General features: G+C 53.8%; 1 protein-coding gene and 1 long non-coding RNA gene across 13 annotated transcripts in view; one reads left to right on the forward strand and one right to left on the reverse strand.

Annotated features, from left to right (window-relative positions):
• Nav1 (neuron navigator 1) overlaps positions 1-26,108 on the forward strand; it is a 280,922-nt gene that overhangs the window by 111,545 nt on the left and 143,269 nt on the right. For 11 of the 12 annotated variants that reach the window (XM_087194151.1, XM_087194150.1, XM_087194148.1 and 8 more), the window contains one exon: positions 9,039-9,833. The exons of the other annotated variant lie outside the window; for it this stretch is intronic. In XM_087194151.1, coding sequence (XP_087050277.1) covers positions 9,039-9,833 — 795 coding nt within the window. The remainder of the gene's footprint in view (positions 1-9,038; positions 9,834-26,108) is intronic. 12 annotated transcript variants of the gene reach the window in all.
• On the reverse strand, positions 14,722-17,722 carry LOC110345308 (uncharacterized). The gene is made up of 3 exons (XR_002388553.2): positions 17,149-17,722; positions 15,554-15,785; positions 14,722-15,125 (listed from the first exon to the last, which is right to left on the reverse strand). It is a non-coding gene; the product is annotated as an uncharacterized LOC110345308 (long non-coding RNA).

Raw genomic sequence — 26,108 nt, forward strand, 5'->3', positions numbered from 1 at the left:
CCAATGAGTATTCTTAGCATGTGCAGAGCCATTTTTATATACCAAGTAATTGCCAGTGATTATTCTATTAAAACTCATTGAAATATGAAGCCATGGCATTCCTCTTTAAGTTTAATGCCTCATTGAAAAACCTAACAAAAACTCTAATAAAGCACAGAGGTTCCAATGGAGCAAATGAGTCCAGCCAAATGGGAGTGGCTCTCTCTCCAGGGCGGGAAGAAGGCCAGGTTTCCCTAACTCCACTGTCCCAGCTGCTTCTGCTTAAGGCAGGTAAATTTCCTCCATACTCTTGCAGTTGTCTTTAAATTTTTTGAGTCAAGAACCTATGTAACAACCTGCTCGACAGCATACTATGTCTCTGGAGATGAATGCCCATCTTCATAATATCTGGCTCGTATTTAATGGTTGTTTCTGGGCCTCCAGAGTCCAGGCTGTGAACACAGATTACGGAGTTCAGTTCCGGGATAGGATATCATCACTGGTTAGCAAGACAACCTTGGCTTTGAGCCCTGTGTTCTTCCTCAGTTTTAGGGTTTACTTGGTTCAGAATGAGGCAATAGGATTTATTACCAAGGGGTCAGTTCTGCCCTGAGGGAGAATGTTGAGTAAAATTATCTTGGAGGTCCCACTCAGCCTCGTGGTTCAGTGAAGCTGAAACAACTACACGGACGAGTCATCTTTGACTGGAGGTTCACCCATCCCAAAGGATATGTGCTCACACAAGCAGCTGTGTCTCTGTCCAACGCACGAGCAAGTCACAGGCACACACTTGACCCACCTCTTCTGTTGCCCGACTGGAATCTTCCTCAAAGCCCTGTGGTCACCATGACAACTAATCTAGGTTGGTCTTGGTCTAAGGGTGATGTACCTGGGGGGTGCAGAGCTCATCTGGAGCCCAACGTGCACCAGCCACCCCAGCTGTGTGCATGGGACAGTCGGTTGTCACGGTAACATTCAGGACAAGCACATGTGGGAAACATCTGGATTTAGCTTCCTGGGCTTTTTATTGGCCTGCGAAATGGGGGGATTTGAGTTTTAAATGAGTACAGTTTCAGGAAGAGTGCCCTTGATTAGGTATTTTCCTCCTGCTTTTCCCTGCCGGAGGCCCACGAGCAGAGAGCGGGTAGAGATCATCCACCCTCCCTCCCCACTAATCTCTCACATGACCAGCTGACGTGCAGAGAATGTAGGCATTCTCCTCAGTCCACATGCAGCCAGGAAGAGAACCCAGGACTGACCCCCAAGACTTGTGATTGGGGAAGACCCCAAGAGGTCCTCGACTTGTCTGCTGGAAGTGAGTAGGACCCCAGGACAGACGTCATGAGCTCGAGACACTGCTCTTGTGGTGCCATAGATCCCAAGGTCCACCCTGCATCCCATCACCAAGCCCAGGACTTGTGGCCAGTCCTAAGTTGACTACAGGCTAGGCCCACACTGACCTCGGGCAGCAGGTGCCCACAGCAGGACAGGTAGAGAGGCAGGACTGTCCTTCCCACTCCACCCAGCTCCAGAGCCCTAGACTTTCCTGCTGTGAAGAGCCACACATGTTGGCCCCTTATTAGTAAGCAAATCCCTGGAAACAGCTGCATGTGATAGCATGAAGTTATAGGAATGTGTGGCTCGCAACAGACCTGAATTCAAATTCTGACTCCACCAACAGCCTCCTCTGTGGTCACAGGCAAGTGTATTTCTTTATAAGATAGAGACAATGGTAGTCCTTGCTTCCCAGGGTTTTGTGAAATAATGAATACATGTGCCTAAGAGGGTCCCTGGCAATAACAGGTGATTAGTAACTGTAGGATCTGTTGCCCTCGGTTCTGCAAGCATCCGTGAGCATGAACTAATGATCCTGTGTAAGAGTTCACAATTCAGCTGGCCAGAGAGAATGTCTCCCTAGATTATAAGTAGGCAGAATGTGACCACGTGGCTGAATGTCAGTGGGAGGGAAAGGTAAAGAGCAGTGTGGGATGGGGAGTCAGAGATTGCTTCCTGGGGCAGACGGCTGAAGCTGGCCTTAAAAGGTGCAGAGGAATTCATAGAGAGGAAGGCAGCATTAGGAGAAGCGGCCACAGCAAAGGAGCGGGTAGGGTGAGGCCCTGACCAGGGACGGTAGGAGAGCCCTGGAGGGCAGGGAGCCAGGGGCCTGTGGTCAGCACTGGCCTCCATGGCAGGCAGATACCAGAGGACAGGGGACCATTCCTCCCATGAGGCAGTCCGGGTCCCTGAGTCAGAGACACTCTCCCCAGCAGGAGATCGTGGCATTCTGGTTTTAGAGTGAGGCAAGGTCTCAGTGCCTGCAAAGCCTGGAGCCCTGTCCTCCTCAGAAGAGGAAGGAGGAGCCTGCTATTTTCATTGGTTCTCCGAGGCTGCATCTCAGGACCAGGACCACAAGGAACATGGGCTCCATGTTCCCTAGCCCTGGACTGTCCAGCCTAGGCGTTTTACCACTGGGGTCAGCTGAGAAACCCATGGCAGAAGGAGCAGCCAGTCCTTTGGGCTCTGGTTCCAGGCCACTCCCCAGGTCTGGCGCAGACCCTCTGAGCCACCTGCAGCCTCAGTTCCTGCTCCCTCCCAAGCCACCCACCTCCTAAGGCCTTTGAGGGGACCCCGTCCTCCACTGGGCTCAGGCTCTGGTCCTGTCTCCTCCTGTGACCAGAGGTGACCTTTTCCCTGCTCCAGGCCTCGTTCCTGCCTCTTCCTTTGTAACACGGGCAGGCTCATCCCCACTCCTTGACTGCACTGTTGGTGTAGAGGCTCAGAGGAAGATGTGTCCAGGCAGCTGTGAGCTCCAGCGAATGAGTCCTGTACCTTAGAATTTCTTTGCCTTTGCGCTTTCCCTGAAGCTCCGAGACCGCTGAGCCATAGAACAGACGGAAGCCCACGACTCTGGCTCCTCTCCCAGCCTTCAGTTTGCTGGGCTGGTAGGAAGCAAGTGGACCAGTCTAGGAGGGCTTCCTGGAGGTGTGTGCATGCTGGAGCATTCATGCTGGACAACTATGTCTACCATCCCCTTTTCTTCTGCAAGTGGCAGTGAAGAACGGTTCTCAAGTCCCAGTTGGAAATGATACCACATGTGCTGGAGAGAACCAGGAGAACATGTCACCTGCCCTTATCCCTGCCTTTCAGAAATATGACAAAACTCTCCCTGGGCCTCTGAATACAGCATAAGTTTGGGGGCAAGAGAGAGCCTCAGCCCTGAAGGTCCCAAGGCCATTTTCCCTTGAAGGGGCAAAGAGGGGGTTGGGTGGCCTCCCTTTGGCCCGCAGTTACATGGGATGGAGTAAAGATGTGCTGGGACACCATCCCAGAAGCCTGGCCTCCACTCACATGCCAGCTGCTCCGTCTCTCGACACAGGGTACCGGGAGGTCACCGCTGTTTACAATCTCCTGCACATCTGTTGTGAGTCACGCATTCATTCATTTAATCAGTCGTCATTCACAAAATATCTTTGAGAGCCCACTATGCGCACAGGGCTTTGATGCCTTCTGAGAAGAAGTTAACCGAAGACGGGTTCGTGGGACACACAGATGGGTGAATGCCGAATGGTGGCTGTGGGGGTGAGGAGGTTCAGAGTAGCTGCAGTGAGCTGGCGGGAGTTGGGGAAGCCACCCTTAAAGGAGGGACATTGGGCTCAAGAGGGGCTTGGGAGAAAATAGGACTCTAATCCTTTCTCAGAACCAGCTCCTCCCAAACCCTTCTCCGTCTTGGTCAAGGCAACTCCAGGCTGAGAGCTGTCCAGGCCCAAATCCTCAGGGACATTGACTCCTCTCTTTCCCACACACTCACACCTGGCTCATTAGCGAATTCTGATGGCTTCAACCTAGACCCAGTGTCTGACCACTTCTCACGACCACCCGTCACCTCTCAGCTCCAAACCACTGTCATCTCGCCGCTGGATTATCACCACTACTTCTGTCTCCGGCCCAGTGTGTCCACGCCAGAGCCAAGAGTCCTTTCAAGGGGAAGCCAGGTCATGTCCCCTCTGCTCCAGACCTGCCAGGGGCTCGCTCCAAATGAGAGGCTGAGTCTGTAATGACCCTGAAGGCCAACGTGTGCTGCCTCCCATCACATCTCCAACCTCACCCCACCACTCAGCCTTGCTGATCTCCTTCCTGTACTTCAAACACGTGAGGCACATTCACCCCAGGGCCTTTGCTGGGGCTGTTCCCTCTCTCTCTGGAAATCTCTTCTCCCAGATGTCCTTGTAGGTTGCTCCCTCTCTACCTTCATATCTGTAGTGAAATGTCACTTTCTCAGTGAAGTCCTTCCCAACAGACTATAAGCTCCATGAGGATTTTGATCTCTTGTTCTGTGCCATCTCCAATACCTGTTATAGCTGGGCCAGCCCCAAATAGGCCGTAAACAATGAGGAGCTGGGCCGGGGATTTAGCTCAATGGCACCACGAGTCCCTTGAAAGTGCAAGGTCCCAAGTTTGATCCCCACTATCAAAAACAAAAAAACAAAAACAATGGGGAGCTGGTTTCTTAATGCATCGGTTATTTTCACAGCGTCTTGTGCACATTCTGAGTACTCAAGACATCCCTCCTAAGAGAAAGAATGGCATGGGAAGTTGGCTTGATGAGAGAAGGGTAGATGAGAGTGGAGAACAATGGCTGGAGAGCTTTCTACAGAGGCAGAGCTGTTGGAATTTACTCTGGTGGTGATGAAGAGATCTTCTCATGGGAGTCCAAGCAGGAAAAACTTAAAAGAAAGATCTTCTCATTGCATTGGCTGGTAGCAGCCCCTCCTTGGCCCTGGAGTCTTGAGAGGTCACTGCTGTTTACAGTCCCCCACACGTTTGTTCTAAGTTCCACATTCATGGGGTAATCTTTCACTAAATATTTTTGAGAGCCCATGATGTGCACAGGGCTTCAACAGCTTTCTAGGAAAAGTTCAACCAAAGATGGATTCTGTCAGCCTGGCAGAGCTATGTGGCTGGGTTCCTAGCCTTTTCTCTCTAGATCTCAGCTGTGGACACAGAAATCAAGGACAGCCTCCCTCGCCCTGCTCTGTCCTCATCCCTGGGCAGAGCCAAGTGTAGACTCCCTGCCCACTACTCCCTTCTTCAGATCCTCTCTCCTCCCAAGGTTTCAATTCAAGGTCAACAAGGTGGGGACCATCTAGCCCTCCATCTCCCGCTCTCTTCCACTGCCGGCCTCCCAGTCTCCTAACCGCATGCCACCAGGCAGAGCCCCCAAGCCCCCCCAGAGTCCCTGAGTTACATCTATTTCCAATCACAGGGCTGTGAGAATGTAAAATCACACAGCATGCCTTTCTTTGGCCCTATGCCTACATTTTCATTCCTCAAATTGCTTTAAGTTATCGGTCAACAGATGTGGTCAAATCACTCATCCTATCTTCAGCTCAGAAACTGCCAGTGCCTTTAGAGAGAAAGGATTGGGTTGATGCCTGTCTTTGGGGAGCTGGAGATTGAGGACTTTTAGGATTTTGAACTAGCCTCTTCCTTCCTCCCTGCTTAGAAACCAGGCACGATCCAGTTGCCCTAAATAGGTGCCCAGCACCCATTGCCTGCCCAGCCAGGCCTCTCATCACAAGCCCCTCTGTTGATCACTGATCTCTCTTCAGTCTTTCCAAGCGGGGAAATGGGAAATGATCCAGTGGGAGGGGCTCAGGACTGGGTTTGGGGATAAGGTGACAGACAGGGTAGGTCCCTGTCTTTTTAGCGATCGCCCAGGGGAACATTGCACATACTGGCTTTATCAACTAATGCTGGAATGGCTGTTGCCACGGCAGCAGAGCACTCCCACTGCAGAAGAGGATGGTAGGAAACTGGATGTGAAAGGAATGGAAAAGAGCCAGGTAGAGGGAGAGGTCACATTAGAGAGCATCAGAAAGTTCCAGGATTCGAAGAGGACTATTTAAAGAGAGCACTACCTGGCTTGGCAAGATCCCTTGAGTGACAGGGTCAGCCCCCAAAGGATGGCACTCCAGGGATCCACCCTAAGTTAACTCATGGGCTCCAAGTAGACATGGGTTTCCACCTCAGAAACTGACAGGTGGTGCATCCTGCAGGGGGCAGTGGGCATGAGGTGTACATGGTGGGCAGGTCTGTGCCTCTCCCCTGGGGGAGCTTCTCAAAAGAAGCAGAATTTCAAGAGCTGTTTAAGGAAAGGAGGAAATGGCCTTGGGATTTGGGGGAATGTAACATCCCATGAAAGGGGGCAGAGAGGAATAAAGAGGAATACAGAGAGGAGGAGGAACTAGGCAGAAACGCAAACCCAAAGGAGGGACGAGATAACCAGGCAGGAAGGAAGGAAGTCAGGTCCCCAGGGCAGTGGGCATCCAGTGACTGGACATGCAGGTGGACAGAGCAATGAGGGAATAGTGTTTCATAGCAACGCTAAAGAATTTAACCACCAGAGATGAGGGGCCAAGTGAAACCAGGGAAGAGAACATGAGGTTTTGCCTGCACTGGATGGAATGGGTCATGGTGGACATAATGCTTTTCAACCAGGGTGGTTAGCAGTTAATTTATGTTTGATAAGGAGATGAGTTTATATGCAGGAAGAGAACTCACAGACAAGCAAGAGCTACTGTAACCTGATAAATCAGACTGTAGATGTCCTCAGATTCTCCAGTTGCTGTTAGGAAAGATGGGGTTCCCATATGATTGATGCAGGGACATCTTGGGTAAATTATACAGTGGCCAATGAGTAAGGGTGAGGACTGTAGAAATGATGGCTTGTGGCTTCATTACACATGGCCTGTGGGTGGGGAAGAGGAGGAGGATTGTACTAACTCAAAAATTTGGCACTAAAGGTGGGGCTTCATCCCTTTCATGAGCTGGAACCTCGTGTTAGGCATATACACGAGCACTTATAGTGTCCCATGACTGGCCTCGTCCTTTGGGGACTCTGGCATGATACCACTTATGTCCTCTTAACCAGCTCTTTTCTGCTTGTCATTTCCCACCTGGACTCACAAACCCTGGTTCTCCTTGAGTTTCTAAGTGGTGGATGCAGGCCTCTAAGGATAGTAGGCCTTGTGTTCTCTACCGTGGGACCTTCTGGTGAATCCTGGCACCCAACTCTGTCCCTCCACCCCTTTGAGCCAGCAGCTCATGTCATTCCTGCAATTAGAACATACACACACCTGTGTCTGTCCACTTATGATGAATGGGTGGGACATTCCTTTCTTACAGGGTCAGATTATTATTTCCCTGAGTCTTGTATTGTCTGCCTGATATTTCCTGCCAGACACTGAGTTCCTTGAGGGCACTTTCCCTGTATCTCCAAGGCCAGCCAAGAGTCCATCCCCTTTTCTGTTTGAGAATCCTATGTTCTCAGTGAGTCTGCTCTGATCCTTGTCCTCAAAGATTTTATGGGATCTCCATCCAGCCCTGGGATCATGGGAGGCAGGAAGTCTTGGGGTACAGCCAGGACCTGAGAGTCATGCAGGATACAGAGCCAGTGTGCAGCCTTTAGGCCTCCAAATCCATTTAACCATCACAGCTGCAACACCTGCACCATGCAAGCACTGAGGGAGGCAGTTCCCAGCTCCTGTGCAGGTGCATCCATAAGCACCTCTCACACCGGCCAGGCCTGAGGCTTGTGCTAGGAGACAGGGACACAGAGGTCTTCAGATCCTAGTGGGAAGGAGAGGAGGAGCTAGAATGATGGAGGCTGAGGATGGGGTGGGAAGTAATCTGCTGGTTACTACCTTCTGGCATGGTTCCTGAGGCTTTATAGCCCAGCATATAGCAGTACCTGGAGCCTGCCCTTCCTGGAGCATGCTTGCCTGTAGAGAATTCCCCTCCACTCTCCTGTCCATTGCCTCTTCTGAAACCTCTGGCTTGGACAACCTGACCCTCACTCGGGAGGCCATGGGAAAGTGGGGAGTGTCACCCTCGACTCCACAGAGGGACAGTCCTAGGCAAAATGCTGCCTACTCTGCCTGGCTCTTGCTCCCCTTCCCCCTGCCCCCTCTTTCCTGGCCCTAGGCAGCAGGGGAGAGGAGCAGGGCTGGGGAAACGTCCTTTTAAATGGTTCAGCAGCCCTGTTTCAGCGATGGCAATGCTAAGCCTCTCCTGAGTCCCTAGGTTTGACCCAGGACTTGAAGGTTCCCAAGCCCTTTCACCCAGAAAGCTGGTATTACAGAGGGACGGCAAGCCAGAGGTGTCAGTGACTTTGACAAGGTCATGCGGGCAGCTGGAATGGGAACCCAGTCTCTCGGTCCCAAGGGCTGGTCCTTTCTCCCCCAGTGCCCTGCCTTCTGTGCTCAGGACAGCAGCACCCTGCGTCTCCCACGTAAGGTGGGAAGGGTTTCCGGGGTAGGAGCCCAGCTGCTCTCCCTTCAGCCAGCCCTCTTACCTGGCTCCATCTCCTCAGCCGCCGCTTTCTCCCGACGACGACGCGGCAGAGGACCACCAGTACCCTCCGAGAGCCCACCCCGCCGCCACGCTGAAAGCCAGGACAAACACTGGTCCTCTCCTTTATTAGCCCCCTACCCCCACTCACCCACCCCCGGAGCTCCGCTTGCGGATACCTCCCCCTCCCGAGCCAGAAATAGACACACACCGTCCCCCCACCGCCCTGCCCGCCGCACACTCCTCCCCTCCTCCTGTTTGCTCCCCGCCTTCCCCTCCCCGCCTTCCTCCCTCCCTCGGAGCTGCAGCCCGCAGCCTTTGCTGGAGCAAGCGGGCGAGTGCAGGAGGGCGCTGCCCGGCGGTGCCCAGCCCGCCGGACTGGGAGGCCCGGGAGCCGGGCGCTGCAGCACCTCGGTCTTCGAGGCAGCCGAGGGGTTTCCATCCTTCTTTGACCGATTTTTAATTTTGCATTTCTCTCCCCGCCCCGCCCCTTTTCCTCCGACCCCGCCCCATCGCATCACGGCTTCCTCGCTCTTTCCTTTTCCCCGCTCTTTCCTTTTCCCCGCTTCCTTCCCTGCGTTTCTTTCCCGGGCGACCGGCTCGCCCCCACCTCGCGTGCTCCCACCCCCTCCTCTCCCTTCTTCCTCGGTTCTCCCGCCCCCTCCCCTCCTCCGCCTCCTCCCGCCCCCTCCCCCGCCCTGTGCCTGCAGACGCGCGGATCGTCCATGCGCTCCTGGCGGGCAGAATGCTGGGCAGCAGCGTCAAGAGCGCGCAGCCCGAGGTGGAGCTGAGCGGCGGTGGCGGCGACGAGGGCGCGGACGAGCCGCGGGGAGCCGGCAAGAAGGCGGCGGCGGCGGACGGCCGAGGCATGCTGCCCAAGCGCGCCAAGGCGCCCGTCGGCGGCGGTGGCGGCATGGCCAAGGCCAGCGCGGCCGAGCTGAAGGTCTTCAAGTCCGGCAGCGTGGACAGCCGTGTCCCCGGCGGGCCGCCCGCCTCCAACCTGCGCAAACAGAAGTCGCTCACGAACCTCTCCTTCCTCACGGACTCCGAGAAAAAGCTGCAGCTCTATGAGCCCGAGTGGAGCGATGATATGGCCAAGGCCCCCAAGGGTTTGGCCAAAATGGGGTCCAAGGGCCGCGAGGCCCCGCTGATGACCAAGACGCTGTCCAAGTCTGAGCACTCGCTCTTCCAGGCCAAGGGCAGCCCGGCGGGCGGCGCCAAGACCCCTCTGGCCCCTCTAGCGCCCAGCCTGGGAAAACCCAGCCGGATCCCGCGCGGACCCTACGCCGAGGTCAAACCTCTCAGCAAGGCGCCGGAGGCGGCGGTGAGCGACGACGGCAAATCGGACGACGAGCTGCTCTCCAGCAAGGCCAAGGCCCAGAAGGGCTCCGGGCCGGTGCCCCCCGCCAAGGGCCCAGAGGAACGCGCCTTCCTCAAGGTGGACCCGGAGCTCGTGGTGACCGTGCTGGGCGACCTGGAGCAGCTGCTCTTCAGCCAGATGCTGGGTGAGTCCTGCCGCCCCGCCCCACTCCGCCCCTGGCTTTCTCCTGGCCAGCTGCGGGGGAAGGTGGGGGAAAGCAGAGCTTTCTTCCACCTTCCCCCTCCGTAGGACTCTGCTGATCAATGGGCTGGTGAGGGGGGGGGGCTTGTGCGCAGATGTGCAGGGCTGGCCCACCTCTAGTTGCGCATGGCTACGCGCGTCTTTGAAGCGCTAAGGGCCAGAGGCCAGGCGCTGTTCTGGCCTGTCTGAGATGAGGCTGGACAATGGCGTGGGGGAGCCAGGTTCTCAGATATTGAGCCCATTGGCGTCCTGGAATTTTAAAGCCAGAATCTTAATGTGGCGAGATCTGGGGCTGGTGGAGACCTCGGCTGTGGAGACAGGAGAGCATCAGCATTGCCAGGGAACGTCCTCTGGTGAGAGCCTGCATCCACAGGACAGATGTGGGGAGAGCAGATGTCAGCGCCAATTGGCTCTGGAGCTCAGCTGAGGCTCCACTTCCTCTGTGGATCCCGAGTGGGAGAGCGAGTTGGATTTCCCGGGTGTGGGGTTTTTGGCAACGAGAAGCGTCTGGGGCTAGGAGCCGGGCGGGCAGCCAGCTGCGCGCATCTGGATGCGCGTCCCATACCTCAGCCTCGGCCCTGGCCCCAACCCCTGATCCCCCACCCTGGGTCTTTTAGAGAAAGGTCTAGGTTTTTGCGCCGAGACTTAGGTTTTACCCTTTGGCTAATGGAAGCGGAGCAGGCGGGAAGGGAAGAACAAAGCTTCCTCGATTGGAGGAAGCAGAGAGCTGCTCCATTGTTCTCCGAGCCTGAAGAGTCCATGCAAAAAACCCGGAGCGCCCCCCAAAACTGCGCTTGCTCTCACTAGAGACCCTGCCCTCAGGGACGGGTGCATGGAGGATATTCTGGACACCGGGCTGCCAAGCTTCGGGAGCCGCGGGGGCAGTGGTGTTGGGGCACGGGAGGACGGCGGCTGGCGAGGCCTGACAGCCGCCTTGGCTGCGCGGAGTTGTTGCGGTGGCTGGGATGTGGGTCCTCAGGCGCGGGTGCCCTGGGACTCGAGCTTCCCAGTCCCCTACAGGCTGCTCGCCCCGCTGGGGCTGGGAAGGGGCGTGTCTGTGCGTGTGAAGGGGCGGGGCCGGGTGACGGGCTGCAGTCTGAGTGACGGGCGGGCAGCAGGGACGGATGGGAGAGCTCGCTCCTGGCCGACCTGTAGAAGATGAAGCTGGAGGAGACTGGCTCGGCCTGCTGCAGTCTTCCTAGGCACCCCCTCCACCCCCAGCTCCGGAGTGAGCCAGGATGAGGGTCTTCTGAGCAGGGACAGGGATTTTCAGTCCTTCTGAGAACTGATCCTCACACAGGAGGCCGCAGATGGGCTTTGCAGCGGCAATCAGGAGACTGGACAAGGGCAAAACGGGAAGAGAGACTTGTCCCTGGAGAACCCCTCCTGAAAGCCAGGACTCTGTGGGGGAAGTAGGGATGGGGATGGGGCAGTGCAGAGTGGCAGGGCAGCCTCGCCCTGCAGAAAGGGCTTACCATCCTGTGCCCAGGGCCTGCTGCAGCTGCCCTCAAGGAGCCTGCAGTTCAAAGGGACAAGACAGACAGCAAGGGGAAAATAAATAAAATGATCGCAGACCCAGAGGAGGGCTATGGAGAAGAAGACTGGATTGTGTGCTGGGAGGGACTGTTCGGAAGGGGAAGCTTGCTTTAGCCCTGCTGAAGGCAGAGATAATCACATTGTGACTGAGGCCTGAGGAGCAGGCACCAGCCTGACGGGATGAACGTTCTCTGAGGACTGAAGGGAGGAGAAGGGGACCTTCTGTGTGACTTGTGTTGGGTACAGAATAGCCAAGGGCACAGACCTGCTTTCAAGGTCAGGGCTTCCCCTGTTTGGGGTGACATAGCCTGTCTGGCCCTCCCCCACCCTGGCAGTGCCCCACACTGCCCCAGGAACCTGCTGTCCTTCGAAGGCCTCGTACTTGCTTCAGAAGAAGCATGGCCACAGAAAGCCTAACAACTAGTCCTAGAATTGGCTAGGAGAGTGGGAGGAGAAGCTGAGCTGTCATCCCTTATTCCTGCTCAGCGGCTGTCACTTCTCCAGGGACACTTCCCTGGGAGCCTCTCAGCAACCATGGGGGGAGGGAAAGAACACCTCTTGGGCTGTCTAGATGGCTGGATGGAGGGTTGAGAGCGAGTCACCTCTGACTTGATGGTGGCAGGGAGATTCTGCATTTGCTTCCTCAGACCTGCCTCACAGATCCTTCTAGAAGACTTGACTGAGAGAAGGGAGAGGTGGCAGATGCAGAGGGCCCTGACCAAGGTGGTGCCTGCTGGCACGGACCACCGGCGCTGTCCCATGACCATCAGGGCAGAGGGACTTTGCTCTTAGGTGAGGGGCAGTGAGGTTGGGAAGTTGGCTGAGCTGACAACTGTCTCCAGCTGAGAGGTCCAAGGTGGGGCGGGGCCCTAGGAGGCAGTGCTTGGCATCAGGTGGATGGGGTGACAGCTGGTGACTCCAGGCCAAGGCTTTCTCCTGTGTAAAGATGGAGGGTGGATTGATCAGTGAGGGTGCAGGGGAACGTAGAAAAGATTTGCCTCTCGGGGCCCGTGAAGTGTTCCCATGTCAGGACGGACCCTTGGTGGAGAGCAGGGTGGCTCCACGGAGAATGGCTGCCCTGATGTCTCAGGACGCTGGCTAAAGACACAGAGGATTTGCACCCACCTGTGAGGCTCATTGTCAGGCTAGGCTCCCTCTCTGGTATCGTCTCAGACCCAAGAAGCTGCCAGGACCCAAGACCCAGTTTCTGAGGCAGATGGTAGGGGGAGGGGAGGCAGCCCCAAATAAGAGCCTTTCTGGACTAAAAGGAAAGAACTGAAACTTGATCATCCCCTTTCCAGAAATCAGCTGGGGCCCAGATGGTTTAGATGGCCTCCCTATGCCTTCCCCATCTGTGGAAGCTGCCAAGTAATAGGGTCCCATTGGGGAACTCTGGCAACTTAGAAGATTGAGGGGTGGGTCTAGAGGAAAATGGCCCAATTCCAGGAATCAGAGGCCTCAGTCCACATCATGCAATTTGGCACCCCAAGGAAGGCTACCAAGCCTGGGTCTGGGGCAGGGCTGGAAGATGCATTCCCTGATCTCCCTGTCCAGAAGTCCTAAACTCTGGCTCCTCTCCTGGGGCTTAGTTTCCCCATTTGTGAGTGGAGGAGACCCTTATATGACTCATCCTTACCCTGGAGGGATGGGGTGGTGATTAGACCTGGAAAATGTCCCACATGGCTTAAAGAGAGCTTATGTTGATGCACAGCTTTGGAATACTACAAAAACAGCTTAACCCCCACTCCTCTTCCTCACTGGCTGGTCCTGGCCTAAAGATCTTATATGAGATCAGTCAGTTGACTCCCCCAAAACATTTGGCTTTCCCCTCTTCTGGCCTCCAGGAAAAAAGCACCCAATGGAGCAGTTAAGATTCCAAGGTCAGAGGGTGAAAGAACCCAGAAACTTGGAGTCCCTAGACCACTATCTCACCAAGGTGTCTGGCATCCAGGGAGGGCTTGCAGTGACCACAGGCAGACCTCAGAATTGCAGGTTAAGTAGAAATGAGGAGGAAGGCGGGAAGCTATTCATTTCTAAGCCATTGTTGGGGGTCGCAGCTACGGGATGAGAAGAGGTTACTGCAGAGAATGTGCTCGGGGATATTTGGGGGTGAAATACCTTCACACATACTTTTTTCCCTTTTTATCTAGTATTTTGGCGGGTAGAATGGGCAGAGGAGATGTGAACTCTGCAGAAACCTGCTGGCCAGAGAAGTAGGCAACGTGGATGGGCACATACCCAGCATCCCAGTGTTGGGGCCTACCCAGAGCCATGCCTGGTATTGCTTCCTGGGCCTAACAGGACAGTGTGGATGATGCTCATTCCTCCCCCTCCCCTGGCAGGGCAGGCTTGTGCCATCACAGGCTGGAGGAAGGGCTGTGTGGTAAGGTGTAGGCCTGCAGGTGCTCATTTATTGTGTGGAGCAGGAACCGGCCCACAACCTCAGCTGCGAAGCCTCCTACCTTCCTCAGGCTTAGCACTCAGGAGAATGTTTCTTTTTCTGTCACATTGAGGTTGTTTTCTTCAAAGGCCAGGCTTGGGCCCCAACGCAAGGAGTTGACAAGGGGTCCTGCTCCTCCCCTGTGGGCATTGCCTTGCTCAGATTGCTGCAGCTGGAGCTGTTCTCACAGGGCAGCCCAGGTTCTGCCTTAGAGTAGGTCCCAAGGCAACCCCTCCGCTCTGAGGAGACAACACAGATGGAGCAGAGATGCTGCTCCCATTCCAGCAGCTGCTCTGCTTCCCTGAAGCATAAACTGACCCAGGGAGATGCCCTTTCCAATCAGTGGTGGCTCCAACCCCAAGCACAGGCCTTTGTAGATCTGGATTGAATGGGTAACAGGGCCATGTCACCTGAAACACTGGGGTGTATCTTGACCCGTCCCTCTTGTTCCACATTTTCCCACTCCCTTGCCCATTCTGCTTCCGGGGCTTCCACTACTTACCTCCTCCCTGCCCTCTATCCCAGGCTGCCAACACCAGACCCTTCCTCTTCTGCTAACCTTCTATCCTGCTCCTCCCTATAATGTCCCTCCACACACATCCATCCCTTGTAGCCCCTAGCCCCTGGCCTGAAGGTCCAAGGTGCTTCCTGGGGCTCTAGGGAGAGCTAGATCCTGCACCAACCAGGCTGAGTAGAGACCCCTGGTCCCTAACTGCAGCTCAGCACCCTGCTGCTCAGCCACCTCTGCAGCATACTGCAGTGTCTCCCTGGATAGCTAGCGAGAGAGAAGTCCCTTCTCTGCAGAGCACTCCGCCTTGCTCAGCCTTCCATGCGATTTATTTCATAGAGCCACAGAATGAAAATTGTATAGTTGAGCCTCCCACTTAAAGCTGAAACTAATCCCTCTATAGCATCACAGGCAGGTGGGTGTTCTATTTACTCACTCCAAGTGACAGAGGGCTCACTACCTTATTTTCCTGGAAAGCTTTCATTACTAGAAAGATCTTTTTTTATGTTGAGCCAAGATTCTATCTTCTGGGAATTTGCATCCATGACCTCAAATTGTTCTCTGGATCCTTCCAGATTTAGCTAGTGCCTTTCACAGGTTTCTTCTCTTTGAGGTCAGACAGTTATCCAAGCTCAATGCCATCGTTTCTCCCTTGGTCCTCTTGTTCTTCTTCTCCTTCTCCTCTCCCTCCTGTTCCTTTTCCTGCTCCTCCTCTTTCTTCTTCTTCTTTTTTTTTTTTTTTTGAATAAGACCTGATGGGAGAGAGAGGAGCCTGGCCTGTTTACCTGGTTCCTAGGCCCAGTAGAGTCTAGCTCTGCCCCTCATCCCATCCCCTCATAATGTTGGCATCTCAGGTGGCTCCTGTTGCAGAATTATCACACCTGGCTGCGTTTGCTCCTGGCCTAACCTTCCCCACAGCCTTCTCCCTCTGCCTGAAACCATCGCTAGCCAGCCAGTGGAGGGGAAATGGACTCCACATGTTTCTCATTTGCGCTGGCTGACCTCCCCCCACACCCTGTTTGGATTACCCAGATGTGTTTGATGTCCCAGGAGCCTGCAGCCTTCTCTCTCTTTACACAGGAAGGGCCAGGGGGCCAGGCCCTGCTCATGCCCCTTGCATGAGCAAGCTCCCTCCAATAGGAGTCCCTCAAATGCTAGGCTAGCCCACCACCTTCCATACCTTCCTCCACACTGGCTCTTCTAGGGCCTGGCAAGCAGGAAAACAGAGCCTCTTGGGTTCAGTTTCATCTTGTTCAGTGAACTGGGGTCTTCACTTCCTTCTGACCAGCAGAGATAAGGGTGCAGACTGGAAAGATGACCCAGGAACTGTTTCTGTTTCCCCACTGGAGGCTGAGGTAGGAACAGAGATGTTCCAGGAGTGTCCAGCATGACTGTCCGTAGTGATATTATGCCTGGATAAGTGGGGTGGGCTTGTCAGCTTTTATATGCACCTTTTCCCCCAAAATTTTACATGTCTGGCATGTGGAGTTGCAAACTGCATGGGGTAGGAAGCTCTGGTTAGGAGAGAATGAAGACCTGCTAGGAGTCTGTAGACTCCTTGAGCCTGGTCCAAGGAGGACCAGTGTTGGGAGGGGAGAGGGTGGCACACATCTGTGGGCTACAGGTTCACCCTCTAAGAGCTTGGACTCCAGCATGTTCCAGGCTCTTGCTGTCAACAGTGCTGTATACTTTGTGTTTGACACCAGTCTTTTTCAGCTCAGCTCCAGCCAAACCTCAGCCAGGCAGCCAAGAATCAGCAGAGGATGGGCCTTGGCCTGAGCCATCCGAGAGTCTATTTTTGACATCTCAATGATACATTTCAGGGCCACTGTGATGGGTGGTTCGCCATAGAGACTTCTAATTTCTGGGCAACATCTCTTGCTCTGGGCTTCTCGTGCTAGCTCCTGTGACTTGGGGATGTAGAAAGCAAGAACAAGGACAGGTCCAAGCCCCGGTGTGCTGTAAATACTCCCACCGATGGTCCCTATGGAATTCCAGACCTGTCCTGAAGGTTGTTTGTTTGGGATGCTGGCATTGCATGTAGTCTGGTCTAGTCTTAAGTTACAGGTGCTTCTATAGAGAGCCAAGATCACACGGTTAGCTTTGAGCTGAGCAGTAAGATAGTGAATGTTAGGAGAGTAAGGCTGAGGCTCCTGCATGGGAGGCGTGGGGTTAATAGGTTGTATGGCACATAGCATAGACTCTTTCAAGTTGAGTGAGGTCGGTGTCAGGGTGTGAACACAGGGTGTGCAGTAGATTGTGTTTGCAGGGATCACTGCATATAAATGCTTGCACACTCACTGGCTTCCAGCACATATGCATATGCCAAAGGTACATTTGATTGTGTGTGTGTGTGTGTGTGTGTGTGTGTGTTTCTACACAAGAGCTGGACAGATTTAAAAGAGTGAAATATGAGCATGGTGGAACAACTTCCCCCAAACAGACTCCTGGGCAGGGGTTGTGGGGGTTCAGACTCCTGGCTTCTTTCCCAGAAAAGCACTGTAAGTGCTGCTTCCTCCTCAGACTCAAAGTCACAGGCTCCCTTTGCTCTTGGTGATCACTAAATAGACCCTTTTCCTTTCGGAGAAGCTGGCAGGCAGCTGGGAGGCCCTGCCCTCTTGTTGCAGAGTCCGTGAAGTGCCTCGAAGCCTAGGATTCCAACATCCCCACAGTGAGGAGCTCCCTCCTGGGAGCTCCAGTACCTGGCTCTTCCAGGGCAAATAAGGAAATATACAAAAAAACTCAAGTGTACAATCAACTCATAATGACACTTACCGAGCACTTGGTGTATAAAGGCATTTTTCTTATTCCTTCAGCGTTATAAGTCACTTAATGCTCACAAAAATCCTGTGATCCTGAAACTCACATATGAAGAAACTGAAGCACTTAAATGTAAGTAGTCCACACAAAGCCCGTAAAGTAAAAGAGCAACAGAGCCAGGATTTGAACTTAACCCCTGGGAGGTACTGCTTCCAGGAACCTCAGGACTCCCTCAAACAGTTTGATTCTGTTTTAGGAGCAACTTGCCAGGCAGTCTCTGGGCAAGAAACTGTGCTCCCAAGATTGAGGCTTCATGGTGGCTTTCTAGTTGATAGGCTCGCTGAGGAGCAAAGACATCTGTGCTCATTCCAGGACTAGGCAGGAAGTGGTCTGTGCTGTGAAGAAGTGAGAAAGTGTCCGAGGAGAGTGAGGCTGCCTAGAGCTAGAGTCTGCGTGTGTGTGGGCAGGGGACACTCCACAGGAGGGTGGGATTCCGGCAGCAGAGACAAAAGGAACTGGAAAAGAAAAGAGGAGGTGAATGAGAGGCTTGATAGTGGGGTGGTGAAAGGTCCTACCTGGAGGAGAGATAGGGAAGGGGAGGGGAGGAAATGAGACCAGAAAGACGGGTTGATCATGGCTGATGGGAATGATGCCTTGGGATGCTGCTGTAGGCTCTGGGCAGACAATTAAATGGAGGAGAGAAATACGGGTTTGCCCCCCAAATGAGCCCCAAAGCAATCCTGCATCTGCTCCCTCCTTAGAGAGGTGGGTGACTGCTGAGGTTAGCTGGCTCAGTTCTACATCTCTGCTGGAGGGAAGATTGCCCTTGCAGCCGCTGCAGTGTCCCCATAGGAAGCACCCGGGGAGAGGCCATCCCTGTGCTCAGAGGTTATCTCTCTGATTAGCAGCACCTCTGATTAGGCCCCGCTGCCCAAGGTGCAGTGTTCTGCCCTGTCCAGGGATTGGTCCATCACTGCCTTAGCCCCAGCAGTGCCCTGCTAAAGGCAGACCCATGACTTACAAAGCACGAGCCAAGCTCCACTCAGCAGCACTGAAGTATGAAGCCAGTTTGGAACTAGACCATGGGGTTTTGCAACTGCATGTAGTTTTGAAGCAGGCCTAACTGGGATGGGGGCTACATTCCAGCTCCTAAGTTGCTTTTTCAATCCAGAATGCCTTCCTGAAGGAACCAGGAAGTTGGGGAGCTATTTAAAGGAATCAAGCTCTTAGGTAGAGAGAAGGCATTTCCAATCATCCAGCTTTGTTCAAAGGAGGGTAGGAGGACAGGATGGGGGACTAGCTGGCTTGGAGCCTTCAGAAAAGATGGTTCTTAAGGGAGTAAAGGAAGCAGGCTGCCCCCAGGGTAGGAAGACCCACAAGGAGTGAGAATGCCTCTCACCCTGGGCCCAAGCCTTCATCTTCCTGTGTTCCTTTGGGATGCCACAGCTGTCCCAGTTGCCATGCCTGAGTGTTGCCATGAGATTCTGTTGTTATGGGAGCCAGGGTGTTTTGTCATAGAGGATTTGGGCATCCCCAGCAGGTATTGTCCTAGAGTTCAGGAGTTGCCACAGGGTGTAGGCACTGCCCTACTGTTTTACTGCTTCCATTGGGTTTTGATATCCAGGGGTTGCTGCAGAATTCGTGGCCTGGCCTCCTTCCATCCTGCTCCTGGCTGTAGGACTGGGGGGAAAGAGTGACCACAATAAGGAAGGAAGCGCTGACTGTCCATGGTGGAGGCAAGAGGCCAGTGCTGCTGCTGCTCTCTCAGCCGTGGTGAATGGCCGAAGGTGGCCCTCCTCAGCTGCCAGGCAGGGGCAGTCCTTGTGCTGCCTGACATTCTGCCAAGTCAGTGAGTTTGCTTGCTGCTTAGCAGGTAGAATAGGGTGTGCTGCTCCTGCTGGGACCTGCTGGGCTCCTATGAGCACTGGGGCCAGACCTATAAGCATGGAGGCCTGCTTAACATCAGGTCTTCCTGAGGTCTTTCAGCCCAGCCTGTAGCTTCAGGACCACCAAAGGGCCTGGCTGCAGAATTTGGGCTCCCTGGAAGAAATCATTCTACTTGAGGCTGTGCATTTGTAGATAGGTCAGGTACCTTTATCCTGAGGCCCTTAAGGGGACCACTCAACATTGCCAGACTTGTCTGAGTCCCTGGACATCATCAACAACAGTGACTAACATTTATTGCCCACTCGCTATTTGCCAGCTGTGTCGAGTACTTTGTTTGCATAAACCCATCTCATTCTCACGATGAGATATTAGTCAAGGGTCATACTCAAAATATTAACAACCCTGGCTGGCTGCAGAGCCATAGAACTCCTGGGGCGTCCTGTTCTGCCAGATGTTAAGTCTGGGGCTACTGGATTGTCAGGGTCCCAACAAGGATCCAGCTGGCCAGCATGCCAGGGAAGCATGGGCGTGGGGGGGTGGTGTCAAAGAGGCATTTACTGTAAGAGAGTGTTTCATATTATTGAATGACCAGGATGGCCCTACTGGTACAGTTCTGTTGGCTGGTAACCCCACTAGTAGGTAAAATTTAGATGTGAGAAGACTTAGAGGAGCCTAAGGGATGCTAAACAGCTTGCCCAAAGGCAAATGCAAGTTCATGGTAAAGCTAAGGTTCAAGGAGGGCTTGATTCAAGCTCCCACATTTAGCCACTGGGTTCTTGCATGTGCAGCAGCAACTTTTTTCTCCCCTTGCCTGTCTGTATTTGAGAGCTCTTAGGCTCAGTCAGTTTTGCTGTGGACCTGCAAACCCAGGTCTGTAAGATCGGGTCTCTCCTGCACTCTGCAAACATTCCAAGGTGCCATTTGCCAGGGACCCTGCCTCCAAAGCCCTCACCGCCCACTGTGGGACACAGGCATGTGGTACTGGACAGAGCAGAGCCTGGGAGCTGCAGGGAGAGAGTTCCCAGGTGGATGGAAAGGAAGAGGCTCAGGGTGGCCTGATCAGGAGACTAGAATGGTCAGGAAGAGTGGGGGCTGGAAAGTTAGCTCAGGATAAGCTGTTCCTCTTACCCCTTCTGGCTGAATCCCGGATCTGCCACTCACAAACTGTGATCTTGAGTAAGCCACTTAGCTGCCTGAGCCTCTGCCTTCTTGTTGGTAGTACAGAGATTAGCCTCCCCAGCTTCCCCATCTTCCCATAATGCTTCAATGAGGTAAGAAATTAGCCTCATGGAAGACCTGAGAGTTATGATAATATTTATTTATTTATGGTTCTAGGGACTGAACCCAGGGCCTTTGCACTGAGCTAAGTCCCCAGCCCCCTCCCTACTTTTTTTTTTTTTTTTATCTTGAGACAGGGCTTCGGTGTTGCTAAGTTGCCCGGGCTGGGCTTGAACTGTAATCCTTCTGTCTCAACCTCCTGGTGTGCTGGGGTTACAGTTGTGTGCCACCACGCCGGGCTGTCTATCATTGTGAATATATTATGCATCAGGTACTGTTCTGAGCACTTTACATGTATTGATCACTTAACTGTCAGAACAACAGAATTCGATACTATTTTGCCCCCATTTTACCAATGAGGAACTGAGAGGTTCAGTAACTTTGGCAATGTCACACACCCAGGAAGTGGAGGGGCTTGGGCGTGACTTGCAGACAGTCTGCCTCGAGCACCTGCCTGCCTCCTTAACCACTGTGCCCTATGCCTCTCCCGTGGAGCGCAGTTCCCCAGACCCTTTATTCTAAACATGGTGGTCTTATTCTGAGGTCTCTTGTAAGGCCTCCCCTAGACCCGCTTAGGTACCTACTGCCAGACTGGGGACATTTTGTGGGGTCTGCGGCTGCTGTACTTTCATGCCGTCTGCATACATGTCTTCACCCTGCAGACCCACCTGCACTCTGCAAGAGCTGTGTGTCTGCTTCAGGGAATGGATGTGCCTGACTCTGCATCTGGAGCCCAGACTTCATGTGTCTCTGGGTCCCTGACTACCTGAGATAACAGACATGGTGGCAGCTTTAGAGTGACATATGAGAGTTGTCTCAAGCTTACTTCAGCAGCTGTGGCCCTTTTCGAACCTATTCCTCACCTCGAGTCCAGGGCTGACACTCAGCTCATGGGTCTAGGTCAGTGTGGAGCAGCCGGCACACACATCAGTAAGTAGTTCCATTCCCACCTTCCCCTAGTTCTGCAGCCACCTTCTGCTTTCTCATCCTGACCACTGCAACTTTCCAGACCCTGGTGCTCACCACTGACACCAGTGGACCTTGCTCATAGTGTGGCTCCATCACTGACCTTCTTTCAGCTTAGCTCTGATGTTTTGCTCAGACTCTTAGGTGTACGTAGAGAAGCCCTCTGGAGCCAGCTTAAACAAAAGGGTCCGTTTGTCATAGGACACAGAGCTATCTCCCAGGCCCGGGGCCCAGGAAGCAGCCAGGTTCCCGAGGGAGAGGAGGTGACCTTTCCTGGGTATCCACCTGCCCAGCACCCTTGCTCTCCCCTCTGTTCTGCTCCACACATCTGACTCAGCTCGTTTTGTACCACAGGTGGACTTCTTCTGCCCCCTGTCCACATGGCAGAAAAAGGTTGTCCACAGCTCCAGGCCTCCTCTACCCAGGAGATCAGCCAAGTAACCAGGAGAGGAATAGACTTGAACTGAGCCATCATGAGGAGAAAAAGTTGGCGCTGTCAGAGGTTTTAAGGTTTTATGGCATCCTAGTACTTACTTAAATGAAGGTCAAAAGTGAACAGCAAGGGCTGGGGGTTTGGCTCAGTGGTTCCGCCACCTGCTTTGCAAGAGCAGGGTCCTGAGTTTGATCCCCGGTACCGAAAAACAAAAGTAATACATTAAAAGTGAACAGCAGAGCCTATTTTTAAAAGTGAGTAGAGCCAGGTATGGTGGTGCATGCCTGTAATTCCTGCACTTTGGAGGCTGAGGCCAACCTGGGCTATTGCAGTGAGATTCTGTCCCAGACAAACAAACAAAGTGGGGAGACTATGAGGTGTGGAGGATTGTCAAAGGGCAGCACTTTTAGTTCAAGTTCGTTCCTCATTCCCAGCCCAGGGTCTGGTTCCTATCTAGATTAGAGTGAAAACTGGCAGTGTGCTAGTCTCTGAGCAGAAACGAAGACTCAGCTCTGACCCCTGCCTTCACGCTGGGCTGTGTAGCCTTACACTGGCCAACAATCCTCTGGAGGTCCTGGTAAGTTCCTCCCAGGGCTGAGGCATGAAATCCGCCCTGACGGCCTGTTACCACATCTGACAGCCGGGAGGACATCTGAGGAAGAATGAACCCATGACACCCCAGCTCTTCCCTGCTGTCACGGGGGAACAGGTGAATGGGCTTGGTGCTGACCCTTATTTCTCATAAGCATGGGTTGGGCCAGGGTATTAGGCTTAGAGAAAGGACCTCTCGGCCTCCTGCTTCTGAGCTGGAGGAGCCCAGCCTGGGCCTGGGCAGAAGGTGGATTCCTGCCATTTTCCCACACTCTGCAGAGATTTAGTTTCCTCTTGAAATCATATCTCTGGATCACAACTGTAAAATTCTCAGCCTCTCAACTCAAGCTGTTTGCAGCAGCCTAAGTCATTGTCCTTATTCCCTTGGGGTCCTAGGAGGGAGGACATAGAGTGTGGTGGCCAAGTGCATAGACTATGGGGTCAGACAGACCTCAGTTAAAGTCCTTGTTCTGCATGAACTAGCTTTGAAACCCTGGGCCAATTACCTCTCTGAGTTCAGTTTCCTCATCTGTTAAGTGGGTCAAATAATATCTATGTTTTAGGGGTTGGGGTATAGCTCAGTGGTAGGATGCATGCTTGACATGTGTCTGCATTCAATCCCCAGCAAAAAGGGAAGAAAGGGGGTTGCTATGATGGAAGTCCTCAGGGAGTCCTCAGTCTGAGGTAGGAGACATAGGCCTGGTTGTCCGGAGCTCCTTGTCCTGATGGAGGAGACTCAGCCCCTCAAGTAAGCTCAAACATCCACTAGTCAGACAGAGACGCACAGCTCTTGTTTCAGGGAGCTCCTGTGCTCCTTGGCTCAGCAGCCTCCAGCCTGTCTGACTGCAGAGTCTTGTATTTTCCTGGACCCCTCCTCCTGATCCCTTGCTGCCCCTAGCCTGCCTCTTTGTCACCAGGCCACTCACCCCCTCGCTGCTCCCCTGCCACCGGGCTGACGTCTCCCTACCTCTGCCTCTCCTTTCCTGTCATTGGGCCCTGCTTCTGCCATGCGGTCTCCTCACATCCACATCTACCAGGTGACTTGCTCATCAGGCCCTGCGTGTCTCCCCCAGGATGCCAGCTCCTCTCTAGACACCACCCAAACCGCACACACAGAAATTAGACATGGCAGGGTGCATGCTGTCTGCCTCCCACTTGTGTTTGACTGAGCAGCACCAGCCTCCTCCCATCCACGATCTTCCTTCCTGACCTGTTTCTCTCCAAGGCTTGCCCTGCTCTCCCAGACCTCTCCCTTTGCCAAGCTTAGGAAATCTCTGCGCAGCTTCTCTTTGTGTCTCAGTCACTCCTGCACACTGCTGAGCATTCTCCACGTCTTGCCTCTCTTCTGGGGCCAGCACCACAGGTGTTTGCCTGGGCACAGCCCACTCTCATTGTGCCTCCAGCTGCTGGCTTAGAAATCAGATGTCCGGCCTGAAGCAAGGCCTGCCCTTGGTCTCTGTCCCCATTCCCTTCAGGCACCATGTGTAGGAAACTACCAGTTGCAGAACAAGCTCCAGGAGCCTCCTCTCCGACGCAAGGGGAAGGGGCAAGGCCAGAGTGCCCCACACCCCTGGCTCCTTTTCTTCAGTCACACAGTTGGAGAATGCGTACAAAGGGTCTGGAATGGCCTCTGCCTCTTGCCCACTCCCAGCTTGACAGCCGGCCTGCTGCTGTTTGGAGTTCTGCTATCTACCTTGCAAATACACTCATCTCTCCATTATCCTGGCTCATATAAAGGTTAAAAAAAACCGTTGCCTCTGTCTTGAGCTATTCCTCATGAGATTCTGGGATAGCAGTTTTCCTTTTCTGATTCCGGATCGCTTTTGCCTATAACTAGTACCCCTTTGGATTCCCCAAACTCATGTGTAAAAGAGCAAGGAGCATCAAGTGAGTGGGCAGGAAAGTCCTGGTTGGATGGGGATCTGAAGTCAGAGCTGAGGGAGTGGGGCTCCAGAATCCCACCATCTTCCAGGCAGGTTGCCTGTCTGATGCCCCCTGTAATCTGCCTGGTGGGGGGGTGGACTGAGGAGTCCAGCTTCTCCCCGTATCTCTGCCTCCTCCTCGTTCCTGGGCTCCCATATGTTCAGGGAGTGCAAACTGACACTAGCATCAGTCAGAGCCAGACATCACTGGAAAGGGAACTGTCCCCACCTCACTCTTGCCTCCCTCCTTACCAAAAAAGAAAAAAGGGCCATACATTATCTTAAGCAACTCTATGTAGGAGGCAGAAGTCTGACAGAAAAACAGATGGGTGGGGGCCGGTTTGTGAAGGTGGTAGAGCAACTGTCCTTTCTGTGCAGAGGTGAGATCAGAGAAAATGGTGTTGGTAGCACAAAGGGTGGAGGTTGGACCTTGAGAGCTTGCCTTTGTGGTAAATGAGAGCTGGGGATGACGGGGAAGAAGCCCGGGACATCTCCCTCCTTGCCATCTCTGGGGCAGCTCACTTCCTTCCCTCAATGCCTACCTGGAGGAAGCAGCCTTCCCCTAGCCTGAACAGGAAAGGACAAATGGGGCGGGCTGCTGACGTTTCGACTTTCTCCTGAGCAGGGGCTGCTCCTTGCCCCCTTGGAGGCTTATATAATCTCTCAGTCCCGGTTGACTTTCCATGGCTGTGCAGGTTGGTTGAGGGAATCTCTCTGGCTGCTGTCCCAAGTGTAGGGAAAAGCCATCCCCTTGGGGGAGGGGGGGACAGAGGCCCCTGCCAGGCGCCAGATGTGCCATTTGGACTGGCCAGAGTCCCACCACAGACATGGCCTCAGGCCCAGGAAATTCTGGATCTGATGGTCTCAGAATGAGGCCCTTAAAAACCATAGAACCTTTTCTCATTCTTGCTCCCTCTCGCCCTGTGATTTCGAGGACTTGGGGTTTCTGGGAGGCAGGATAGTATGGGGATCCATCTGGGCTCCAGTGCAGAGCCAGCAGACCGCTGCCTTCTTGCTGGTTCCTTGTCAGGTTTTCTCGGAATGGACTTTAAAAACGAGCCCTGAATAGAGGGAGGGCACCCAGAAGCCAGGCTCCTGGGCGAGATCAAGAGACTCCTCTCTGTCCCCATGAGTCCAAAGCCACCTAGTTCATGGGCACTTGCCCCAAACTCGGAGACAAACCACAGCATCATGGTGTCACAGCCAGAGGGATGTGGGAGACGAAGTGCAGACCCTTCATTTCCCAGATGAGCAAACTGAGGCCAGAGAGGATCCGGATCTTGCCGGGATCACCTGGAGCTCCCCAGACTCCTAGTCCAGTGGTTTTTTCCTCCTACAGTTGAATCAGGCTATCTGCTCCTTAGACCATGCAGTTAGGATGCTCTGCCTGGGCACAGGCAGCAGGCCCTTGAAATAAGGAGTGGGATTGAAATAAGGAGTGGGATTAGAGCTCGCCTTAGAATGAGCCTGCTGGGACCTCAGTGATCATCATCCAATCCCCTGTGTAACAGATGAGGAACTGAGGTAACAAAACACAAAATTCACCCAAGGTCACCTAATCCATGAGTGGGAGATTTAGGATCCAGATTCACATCTCTCAGCTTCTATTCTCATCCCATGATCCTTCTTATTTTAGGCATTCGAGCTGGGGGAGGAGGACATGTCACCTGTCCCACCAGCACCTCAGCAAATGGCTGCAGCTGGCCTGACCCATGAATTTTAAAAGCTCCATCTTCTGAGGCTTTAGGATCGAGTAACAAGAGCACCTCTCCCTCCTTGTGGCTTTTAAGTCGCACAAATATACTAGCTCCTGCCAGATGCCAGATGTGCCAGCTGGACCGGCCAGAGTCTCACCACAGGTCATGGCCTTGGGCCCAGGAAATTCTGATTCTGATGGT

Source organism: Heterocephalus glaber, unplaced genomic scaffold, assembly GCF_053883595.1.
Source record: "Heterocephalus glaber isolate CG9 unplaced genomic scaffold, H.glaber_assembly_v1.0 deba00001600, whole genome shotgun sequence".
In the NCBI taxonomy this organism is placed as follows: Eukaryota; Metazoa; Chordata; class Mammalia; order Rodentia; family Bathyergidae; genus Heterocephalus; species Heterocephalus glaber.